Raw genomic sequence first — 12,446 nt, 5'->3', positions numbered from 1 at the left:
GCTAGCTTTTCAGCTTTTCAACTTCAATGGATGCCACTTAGGATCAATGGATTCACCTGAAATTAGGCTTTATAACTGGAAGACCACCTTTGGAGAGAATGGGAGAACACTTTCTTAGCTTCCTGATAGAAGCAAGAAGGTTCTTTCGACAGAGACTCCGGTTGTGACTCAGATCGCAATCACTACCCTGACATACAGACGAATCAAACCCCGTACGTACTTTGATAAAATACGAGAATAAGTCCCGGGCACTTCGAGTCCTAGTGCAAGCAGTATGAAAGATAGACGAGAAAGACCCGTTACCAAAAAGCAGTCAGTTCCATGTAAAATGGTTTTCAGTCGCAAACACATCGCAGTCTGGCGCTCCATGGTTGACTGTCACCCAGAGGTATAGGGATATAAAACAAGATGTCGCCTTGATGTCGCGAGGGTTCTTCTTACACAGAACTCAGTGTCGGAAGCAAAACAAGACTCTTCATTCTTGCAAATACTTGACACTTACACCTTAGCTGTTGTCATCGTCATAAGGGAAGTTCTGAGCGAGTCCGTTTCTCATGGCATTGCCACACAGCTCTTCAAACCCCGCGAAGATATCTAGCTTGTGCATAGATTTATTTCCAGTTTCTCCCTTATATTTCAGCATGTAATTTTAGAAGTAATCCAAGCTGCAATTGTAGAGTTACGGTGTTGTAAACGCTAATAAATAGTTGCTGATGTCAGGCCGTTACCTGAAAAAGGGCATCAGATGGCAGAGCCCGCACCCGTTGCCGTCTGGCACGTCTGGCACTCGTTCTTTCTATCACTCTCTTAAGTCCCCGTTACTACAGCGAGTATCTCAAAGGGCTAACCCTTTGTGATAGCCTTCGGCTAGTTGGGTAGCTCTGGCTGTACTTTTTCTACAGCTAAATAATTAAATCAAATCAAAATCTCATTGGACTGCGCGTCAGATTGCGAGATACATTCACAAAACGGCGCGACCGGGAGGTCAAATTTGAGGGCTCCTGCTGGCTATTGACACAGATGCTTTCAGAAAATACCAAATTTGTGCGCGATGACGTTCATTTCCCTGATACTTTAAGGGCCCTCAAAGTGCCAGTGAAATAAAATTTCCTCAATGACTATCATTCACATACAAATGTGATCTTTTCTGAAAACATCTATGTAATAGCCAGCAGGGGCCTTCACCCTTGACCTCCCGACTGTAGTTATTTATGCTGTCCCACATTTTCCTTCGGACATGACGCAAGTTGTAGATTTACGACGGCATAAGCACATGCCTGCACGGCTGCAAAGGATAAAAATGCACCAATCGACCAAAAGGAGGACGGGCAAGGGAGACAAGGTTATATATCACTGATGATCAGACATAGCTCCGCGGTCAAAAACAGGAGAGGGACGTCTCTGAGACAACAAAACGTCTTAGGGTTTTGTTTTTGCCTGCAAACAGTAATTTAGAAAAAAAACTGCATTGCAAAAGATGCGATTTATAATTTTGTTCGGCTATGGTTTTGGTCGGCCGGTTGGTCAAACCAAAAGTTGACGGCTGGTGAGTTTTTTTATGGCAGTTTGGCCGACAGAGACTGTTTTGACATCACAGTGATAGAGAGAAAGACACAACAAAATACCGACTCACGCCTTACCCGTCGAAGCGCAAACGTAGGATGAGGCATCTGGAAGTTGTCACGAACCGAAATCGCTGGTGTATTAGGAGTGATAGTACTTCAACGTGCCAACAATTGTCTCAAGAGGACGTCATTGTTCCAACGTTTGGGACGACCTACCCTATCTTTTATTTCTTAACGTCAATTTGGGAAGAAAGATAAATCAAGTAATCTGTCAATGACTTGCTAAGTCATTCACCAAATATGGGGGTAGTACAGACTGATGGAGAACAGCGAGTGAGACAGAAACATCGGCCAAAAGTAACCCGACAACGACAGCGGTAAAAATAGAACACAATTAACTTTACCTCTTTTAAAAAAAAAATCATTATGTTTCTGAATCACCAATTATTGGCAAAAATACAAACATCCGAGACGTTTCGCTATATTCCTTGTCCAAGAGATTCATAGCTAAATGCCCCTCTCCTGCTTTTGACCGCAAAGCTATGCCTGGTCTTGTATGATATATCACTTTGCCTCGCTTGCACCTCCTTCTTTAACAGATCAGCCCATTTCATGTCCTTTACGGTTGGATAGGCACGTGTTTATGGTGCATCGTAAATCAGCCAAATCACCCCTCTAAAGGAAAAAGCGGAATATAAAGCGACCATCACAAATAACTCTGTTAGTGTGGCGCGTGCAGGCGATGGAGGAGCGTCTAGAGTCCGGGCGGAGTGTCTGACGACTAGCACTCGGAGTCTTCCGTTGAAGGTTACAAGTTTCCTAGCTTCGCAAAGTGAAATTTTCGAGTGATGTTTGCATACATGTCGTGTGAAAGTTCGCTGCAAAGGTGGCGGCATGTCCCTGGTCTTAAGCAGTGACGCCTGAAAGTGAACGTGACAGTGAGAGTGACGTGCCAGACCGCGGTGGATTCGGCCCTGCCACTCCGTGCCCTTTGCAGTTGAAGAGGCCTGACATCAACACCCGTATTGGCGTACAGCAGCGTTCAGGAAGTCGTAAACCTACGACTTGGATTACGTCGGAAAGGCCATATTAAAATGCATAATTGCAGATAAACCTTCAAACAAGCCGAGGAGATCGGCGCTGCGCACTGGACAAGCGGCACGAATTCGATAGTTTTCCCGACGACTCGCGCAGCAGAAGATCTCCAAGAGAGAAGACCAGATGCAGCGAGTGCACGACTGCACGTGTTATGGCTTAAAGGAAGTGTCTTTCTTTGCGTCTGATTCTGTGTGTTGTGTAAGTGGAATCCTCGCGAATACCGTGCGTAGTCCAGTGGTTGGCGATACCAAGAGGTTAGGAGTTCGAATCCCGGCTGTCGTCACTTACCCGACATGCACGCTACTGGAAATGTGCTGCAGCCATTAGGACGGGACATAAAGCCATGGTCCACTGTACTTGTACTTGTCAAAAGGAGCTAGGGGAATTTCCATGGTACTATGAACCTGTAAATACTGTACATAGCATATGTCTTCTCTGTCACGATCAGTGGAAGAATAGCTCTTCAGTGAGCTGAACTGGTAAGAGATCACTTTCCTTTCCTCGGGACATTCCCCTCGCCATGAACAGGGAGTTCTGGACTAAGGTCTACATCGGTCTGTCGCTAGACACTGAAGACGAAGCGTCGCCGGATAAAGATTTTGAATGGATCTGGCACCGTGGGAAATGGTAACGTGTTCCCTTCTCTTTCAAACTGTATCATCAGCATAACTCGTAGCTTTAGTTAAAGGGAGGCTAAACTTAAAATTGAAAAGCCTACTATACTTATATATATATATGGAGAGAGAGAGATGGATACAGATACTTTGCTATATATGTATACACCCCGAAGTCAAGCTCTCACTTGTTTTACATGAGTCTGTCATAGTTCAGGGCTTCCCCACCATTTGCAACTCGCGCCGTGCTGACGGCTACTTGTCGGATGATTGAATTAATTAATTAATAGTAAGGTGACAATTGGTGACGTCAGATTCTGACATTTCCCAACCAGTATGAATAAGGCTTTTCGATCTGGCTTGCATGAGGATGGATTTCCAGGAATTTTCCGAATTCAAAGCCCACTAACTCGAATTCGTCGGAAAAACCTAATAGAGAATAACCCAATTCTGTATATGTCAAGCAACGACCCTGGCGTACCGGCATGCGATCCGTCCTTCTCGCTGAGCTAGCGCTGGCAAGCCGTCATCGACCAATCACGTCGCCGGCTACGGTCACGAGGCAACATGATTGGCTGGTAACTTCCCTCCGACATTAGGATGGGGAGTATCTGATTGGCTGACGGATGACCAGTGTAAACACAGCGGAAAGTACGGAACGCAGTTTTTAACTACGCCTCGGTAGTTGCATGTCTCCAACAAAAAATAGAAGATATCGCACCTCCGTGAAATATATATTTTTAAGTTTAATTAACGTTGACTTGGTGCTTGCTGTAGAGACTAATTAATCTCCAAGTAGATGTAAGGATGAGCTCACAAATTTTCAGTGTTTTACGCCTTTTGTTGCAACTTTTAGTACTCTTTTTGGACAGCGCCGGAAGGTGGCGAACCGATAAGAAATGCAGTGCTAGAAAAGAGGATTAAATGACGCAAAAACGGGCGTAAAACACTGGGAATGAGCATAATCATTACATCTGCTTGGAGATGAGAGGCTACCATGGTTTCCTTCCCGGCGTCTCTCTCTATACACGCAACAGAATGACATCATCAGTCTGTGACCCAGACAACAATCAAGGGGTCAGTTGGGACTCGTTTCAACAGTTCGCCACAAGATTCTTAACAAAGTTGATTTGTTTGATATTCGGATCAAAGACGGGAGATTTATTAAGATAAAAAAGCACTTAAATTTTGAGACTAAGATTGATAAAGAAATACTATATTCACAAAACTTACAAACTCTGGAACGAGAGACGATAACTGCATGCAGATGATAGCAGAATAGAATGTCATTCCAATCTTAGGTCACGACATCAGCAATAGCTGCCTGTGTCCCACGTGTATTGTATTGTTGCAATTCCAATAAATCCAAATCCAAATCTAAATCTTGACGTCACTCAGTGTGACGTCATTTCTCTTATTGTTCGAAAGTAGACATCCATCTGGTCCAGGACATTGACCTTATTTGTTTGGGGAAAAAGAGGAAGACGAAATAAATATCCTTCCCTCCTAACATCTGCTTGAAGGTCACTGACCGGAACATCCCCATCTCAGTTCTGCTCTCCTCCTTATACATGATTAATGGCCCGTCCCGCGCGAATTCCCCTCCTTATCCATGATTAATGGCCCGTCCCGCGCGAATTCCCCGATGGTGGGTGAAATCGGAGACCGTTTCTATTTTTGTCTGCCAAGGTTATCCCGTGACAGTGCAGGGACACAAGCCTCGCAAGAGACTTAGAAACAAAGCCGAGAAAAGCCCTGATATATGTATACACAATTATCTAGTTGTCATTCCCACCAAACCACCCAAGCGCCGCTGGCTAACGCGAAGAAAATACGTCAGTTGAAGGATTTGCGCATGAGATCACCGGATGTTGCGCTCCCCATATATAGGTTTCTCTTGTCCCTATCCACCTATGCCAGCTATTCGTAGCCCTCGCGGCCGATTCGCGAGTGATATTTGGCTCCCTACACCTCCGTGAGATCGCGTTCGTCAAACAGACACTAGGATATGTTCGTATCTACAGTCGGCGTATGACAGGCTGTACCTTAGCATATCGTGTTGGCTGGAGGAACCGTCGTTGAGCCACGGAATATACGGAAAACGTGCACGCCCATTTAAGCAGCCGGCGTCAGCGAGACCCATAAATTCTAGCTATTTGTGAATTCAGGTCGCCGCGAGGATAGTAGGACACCTTCGAGAGCTCGCGTCTGGGAAGGAGACTGCGTTCCTTCTCCTCTATCTCTGTTCATCTTGTAGACAGGACTGTAGACTACACAGTAGCTAGTATAGACAGCCATGGATGTGATGTGGGGCATTGTCAGCACCCTGGTGTACATTGTGGCTGTGTTCATTGCCGTTGAATTCTGCTGTGGCAGGATCAAGAAGTACTCGAAGCGGGACGAGGAGGATGAGGCCTCGGGAAGGAGGAAGTCTGCCCCCGCCCTGCAGGCCGATGCCGCCCGGGAAGGAGGAGCCACGGCGGCGGACACAACGACGGAGGTAAGACAAACATGTATCTACCATAAATCATCCATAATTGGGTAATGCCGCTAAAACAAAGAGACGCGAGGGGGAGGGGGGTTGGTCATCGATTCCACATCCCTAGTTTCACTCTGACACGTCATCCTTACCGTTAACGATATAGATCGACATTAGTATATCGACGATCAATATGTCAAGACTTCTGAAGGGGGGCTGGATAAGATAAAAAGGTGTGTTTTGCGAAACGGCGGGGCGTGGCACTTTGCGCTGCCGTAAGTCGTGTTATGTATGATATGATTATATTTTTATGGCGGACAGATTGCGTAATTGAACGGGCGTCTCCAAGTCAAACACCGCCATGCCTGGGCCGGTCTCGGGCCGCAGTTCGTCTGGCAGCATACATGAAATAAGATGGAATAGAATAAAATGTAACGAAATAAGATACAACAAAGAAACAATTTTGAAAGATAAGTAGCAGCCGCCATGTTGGTGGGGTTGTAGATCCAAGATGGCGGCCGGTCATGATCATTCAACGCACAGACAATATCAATGATTCTAGAAAAGGGGGTAGTTCAGAGTATGATGTCATTAAGTATGATCTAAATATTGAATGCTATAAAACAGGAAGGTAAGAGAAAAACTAATTGTGAAAACAATTTTCATTATTTTTTCAAACTGAAATTTTTGAAAATGTTTAAAGTCGTCATGGGTCTTGAACCAACCAATAAGGCGGTCACTAAAACACGCCACCATAGTCACAGGATTGTGAACAACCTATTTTATACGTCTCGTTTCACTGCACTCGACTATATAGATCAGGCCTGTGTAATGATATCCCTCGCAGGGCTTCGACAGACAATTACAAATAATCTGAAAACCCCTGTGGAGCTATAACACCCAACGAAGCTTAGTATGACGAACACTAAAACACGCCATAGTATCAGGATTGCAAACCCCACATTTTATATGTCGCGTTTCACTGCGCTTAACTTTAGAGAACCTTTCACAGACAATTACAAATAATCTGACACCCCCGCGGAGCTATTACACCTAATGTACATGTAAGCTTGATATGACGAACACTAAAACACGCCATAGTCTCAAGATTGCAAACGCCACATTTCATATGTCACGTTTCAATGCGCTTGACTGTAGACCAAACATTCTACAAACAATTACAAATAATCTGACACCCCCTGTGGAGCAATAACACCCAACGAAGAGGACGAACACTAAAACACGCCATAGTATCAGGATGCAAACCCCACATTTTACATGTACACGTCACTGCAATCGACTACAGAGAAAACCTTCCATAGACAATTACAAATAATCTGGCAACCCCCGCGGAGCTATTACACCCAATGTGAGCTTCATCAAGCGTCATTACTCCGGTACGGGCGCTGTTCATCACATTTACATCACCGGGGGACGCACTGATTGGACACACTCCGGCCCGGTCGCACGGACGGCCACGTTATCGATTTAAGCGCTTAGTAGAAAATGATAGGGTGAATTTTCGGGGCCGGCGTTTCCGCGTTTCATGTGACCGAAAAGAAGAGGAAGGAAGGGACGTTTCGTTTGAGATTGGGGTGCAAGCTGTAGCTAGTGCAGAATACATGATTCTCAATTTCAAAGAACATACAGACGTTGACGTAATGTAAAGGGGGCACTTTCCATACCTCGTTTTCAATTCAAATTATGAATAATGTCATTTTTACAATCGTTTAACGACAGGGAACAGCCAGGTGGTTTGAGGGCAAAATACCTAAAATCTTAGTTTCTGATTTATAGAATAAGAATACGTGTAAGTTTTGGGGACGATAGTGATGTTTATAGCATAAGAAACGTGGCATTATCACTCTTTCTGTAACCATGTGTTTGTATTTTTTTTAAACAACAACAAAATAACACAATAAGTATTTGGCATTTTGCCATATTTGCTCAAACAACCGTGGCACCCAAGGAGACATGAACAGTAATCTCTCGTATGTTGCTGCCTTGTTTGAGACCCCCCGATGTTTCATGCGCCGTGGCCTCATAACTCATGATCTCTCTGACACAATATCGATAACGCATAACCGTCAAACATTCCACACATCGCCTTCTAAAGGGGCCATTCCTGACCGGAGATTCACGCAGTAGATAACTCTCCAAGCAGAGGTGGAAAGGGAAGCTTGTGACCTTCTTTTGAACTACTTTTTCTCTGACAGCCAACCTCTGCATGCAGAGTAACAGTAGATAGAAAACCAATATTTCTTCTTAAGGTTGTCAAATTTGCCAAATTTGCTACCGTACTTTCATTGCAATAAGTACGTTTAGTGCTTTGGCCACTGCATACAAGTGTGAAGTGATAGTATTCATGTATTTCATAAAAATCAAGCTCAAAGAGTTTGCAGAATTGGTCAACTAAAAATAATTGACATATCTATAGATTCATATTACTATAAAGTCAGAGTAAGTCTATATCATACTCATGCGTGTTTTTCAAAATGTCTTCTATACTTTTCTCGCTTATTCTTTTCCACTGAAATGCGTGTTCGACGACCTGCTACCTCATTGTCGCAGACACAAACAAACAAACAAACAAACAAACAAACAAACATTCCAAACCTACGACGATAGAAGTTTTTGAAAATGACAATGACACATGGCAAAATAGTCAGTTCTAAATTCAGTACCTCAGCCGACAATTTTGCCAATGCTTTTTTTTTTCCTTCAATTCTGATCTACATGAACACCTCGATATTTTCCACTGAACAGTCTTGTTCTATGTTCTGTTATCAAAGCTAGCCGGTTGGAGGGATGCTAGTCCCTGCGAAAGATGCGCCTTCATAGATAACGACAGTTGTCAGAGCGAGTCTTATCGACTTAAGGGTCTGGAACAACGGATAAAATGGTGCGCGCTGAAACATCGGTTGGTAGAAAGGAATGCATATCTTCCATATTTGCCCTGAAAAACATATGTAAGGCTTTTTAATGATATAGGGATAGCGGAATTCCTCCCCGTTGTATATTACACGTCGCACATGAAGTTTAATCTCCGAGTATTATAGTGGATACAACAATCCACCCTCACTGTCTATCACTTGTCGTACAATAATCTCCAAGCAGATGTTGTGGGTTTTCTGGTGTCCTCTATTTCTTCAAAAGACTTCCCGAACCTAGAGAAACCAAGACAGCACACAATACATTACAGTATGAGTATTCCATAAAATATCTGCTTGGAGCTGTGTTTGACAGGATATATAAGAAACCATATGTCGCTATCCGGAACAATCTTTAGTAGTCGAAGGGCCAACGCTCTAGAACACGCTTATTTTATTAAACAGCGAAAACGACGTAACGCGCCTCTCCCGTGAAAATACCCTCAAGTAGGCTCTTCTTTAACACTCCTAGCAGAAAGTTGGTTTACTGCAGGCCCATAAAATTTGGTATACTTAAAGAACAAGCATTGGTGTGCCAACCGGTGGCCAACGTATTGGTGTTAAATGAGTCACACTATAAGAAATCATCCACTGAACATTGCGTATTTTAGACTCATTTTACGCCATTTGTGTTGGCTTGCAACAGGTATGTAGCGTTCATGAATATTCTTGAAAATCTCTGTGCTGATTTCCAGAAACCTTACCTTTCATTTGATATATAGTTTATTGTTTATTTGAAAACAGGAGAGAGCAGCACCCGTATAGAAAATGTTCACTTTGTTGAAAAACAAGACACGGCGCCTCCCGCGTTCCGAACACAATTGGAACGCGTCGGAGGGGCAGAAACCACGGGGACTTGAGGTTCATTTTTGTCACGGCGTCGTAAACACCAAGAATTCACTAACCCTCTTATGGTTCGTATGTTGATTCTCTCAAACTCTAGCTTTCCATTGGTAGGTAGTTTGATGTCGATTTAGATAGTTGAGTACACGGCGTAGAATACTGAAAATGTCCACTCCGTTATGAAGACGCCGCAACTAGCGTGTTCTACGTACGCGCGCGGTCGCTCTCCGTGCAATCATGGAACTTCGCGGTCAAAAGTGTAACGGCGTTGTTAGCACGTAGATTTCGTGAATCATCGTGAAAATTCGTGACCTAATTTTTAGAAACCATGGCTTTTATTTCATATATAGCTTATTGTCGACTTGAATATAAGGGAGCGCAGCACCCATATAGAAAATGTTCACTCCGTTAGCTCCTCGCGCGTTCTACCCCGTGAGCTTGAAGCCAATGAACCTGTCCGTCTTGTTTTTATCGTTATCATAACCATGTAGAGTTCCTGAAACCTTTCGCAAACATGTGTCATGATTTCCAGGAACATAATATTGTTCATTATTGTCAATTCGATCATATAGCTTATTGTAGATTTGAATGGTTGATAGCGCAGTGATGTCGGCTCCTTGTGTGTTGTACATTGGAACGCGGTCGCTCGGGTAATTTCGATAAGCCTGTTCTGTATTATACGTTTGTCTTCCCGGTTATTACATACAATGAAACAGCCCGGTTCTTCTCTTGTTAGCGTCGTTCACACTCAAAGATATAAACAGGTGCAGGTCAACTTGAACATTTTGTTTATATATGTGAAGAACAGTCAGTTTGTGATCAACATCATACAAGTTTGTAATGTGCTTTACGCGTACATACATAGATCAACTGTGGTTTTGCTGACTGTGGAAATAATCTGCTGATTGTGAAGACACTGAGCTGTCACAAAGTGCATAAAGTATTCAATCATATACATGTTTCCCTGTTAACCACAGACTTTATTTAGTTTGTGTAACACCAAATCCACTGTCCGAGAAAGTGACGGGCTTATCCCTGACCGATGCCAGTTGGGCGCGGGCCTTTACAACACCCCCACAAAATTCCTTTCTGCTGTACCTAGTAATTAGTGCCGTATCCACTACAAATTTGTGCTGTACCCGGTGATTTTTGCCGTACCCACTGAAATTTCCTGCCGTACCCGGAAATTTGTATACGGTGCCCAGGCCTTTTGCGCTGTGTCCAATAGACCCCTTTCCAAATACCGCGGCCATTTTGAATCCAGGCCGAGCGCACGTGGTTCGAGCGCGGGAAAAGTCAACACCCGGTAAGACCAAGCCAGCGGTAAGGCGTCCCCAATAGAAACCAGCGTTGAGTCATCTTCGGCGGCGAGATGTTCTCCTCCTCGGTGAAATCCATCCATATATTTGCATGGCACAAGTAGATGATATTGTAGTGGCCACTTGGACTCGATATCGGCCAGTAAAATTGTGAATTTCTGCTCCTTTTCCACAGTTCCTGCCGGGATGTTGAACGCGCGCTACGGTGATCGAATGCTAATATGTTTACACCGCGTGCTTGTAGTTTCCCTAATAACGTTAGCTAAAGTCGAGAAAAATCCCACAAAACATACACTTTTCGGGCTGGGATCCTTATAGCTACTTAGATAGACATATACAGAATTTTACCGGTTGTGACCGTAATTTTGGTCCATGCCAACTTCGCCTGGGAAAACACGCGTTGAGAGGGGGTCGTGTGTTCTGTCTAGCCTTTCTTTCTTTTCTGTCTAACTTTTCCTTTCTTTCTTGTTACATCGCCCCGCATGGCGATATTTGACATTTCCGCTGAATGCAATCCCACAAAGAAAGACGTGTAGGCTTGAGCTTAAGGTCATTTTTGTTTAGTCTCTACCAGACTAACCGCGCCGGCTACGGGGAGATCATTTGCCGGGGGACTTTGGCCATGGAGGGTTGCAATATTGGACCCCATCTCCATAGCCGACCCCCTTCATACATTTGACTCTATTTGGCCAATTGCTACTATTTTCCCAGCAACCCGTGGAGACTGGTAGAGTCTAATTCTTGTTAGGAATTTAGCAGAATTTCAGCGGCTTCTTTTGACGAGTTTTCTGAAATATCAAAACCTAAAGTACGTGAGTGAAGATGGAGTGTTTTCACTTTGCGCCGTAATATCTTAATTTCCGTCGGATGATATTACAAAAACGTGAAAATATAGGCTTGAGGGCTTTGCGAGTATAGAAATTTGACGAAAGTTCGGTGGCTCCTTTGACTTTGACGATATTTTAGTGCCAAGATTAGTTTGATGAAGTTCGTGAGTGAAGCAGGGGGCGTGTTTTCTTTGTAGCGTTTCATTACATCACTTTTCGCGGAAATATTTTCGATTTCCACAGGATGAAACCCCACAAAAAAAAGGAAAAATATCGGCCTGAGGTCCTTCCCTCCTCAAGTCAATATTATCTAACGTTTTTTGGGTTCCATCCGGTCAACAGATATCTGAAATATTGCCCCGCAAAATGATTTAAAGAAACGTCAGATACAGTGGAAAACGCACCTTCACTCACGTACTCGGAGTCCGCAAGACTAAATTCTTGGAATCCGAAAAGATCGTCTAAAAGCCGCCGGAATGCTGCCAAATTTGTACCCAAAAGGACATTGAACTCAAGCCTATATCTTAATGTCTTTTTTGTGGGATTAAATTCAGCGGAAATGTCAGATATTGCTGAGCGAAGTCGATGTAACGCTGCACAGAAAACACGGCCCTCCCTCAAACTAATGTAATTTCAAGATGATGTTGGCATTGTCACGACAACCAAAAGGCTCAAGAGTCATACCTAAACTTAGCTACAAGGATCCCAGCCCGAAAAGTGTTTGTTTTGTGGGATTTTTCTCGACTTAAGCTAACATTATTAGGGAAACTA

The 12,446-nt window shown here is 43.8% G+C and overlaps 1 protein-coding gene across 1 annotated transcript in view; it reads left to right on the top strand.

Annotated features, from left to right (window-relative positions):
- LOC136429742 (myosin light chain kinase 2, skeletal/cardiac muscle-like) overlaps positions 1–12,446 on the top strand; it is a 55,395-nt gene that overhangs the window by 3,849 nt on the left and 39,100 nt on the right. Inside the window, exon 2 of the mRNA XM_066419697.1 lies at positions 5,654–5,777. Within this exon, the coding sequence (XP_066275794.1) occupies positions 5,654–5,777 (124 nt within the window). The remainder of the gene's footprint in view (positions 1–5,653; positions 5,778–12,446) is intronic.

Source organism: Branchiostoma lanceolatum, chromosome 3 (assembly GCF_035083965.1).
Source record: "Branchiostoma lanceolatum isolate klBraLanc5 chromosome 3, klBraLanc5.hap2, whole genome shotgun sequence".
In the NCBI taxonomy this organism is placed as follows: Eukaryota; Metazoa; Chordata; class Leptocardii; order Amphioxiformes; family Branchiostomatidae; genus Branchiostoma; species Branchiostoma lanceolatum.
This window is presented reverse-complemented; position numbering and strand designations above follow the sequence as displayed.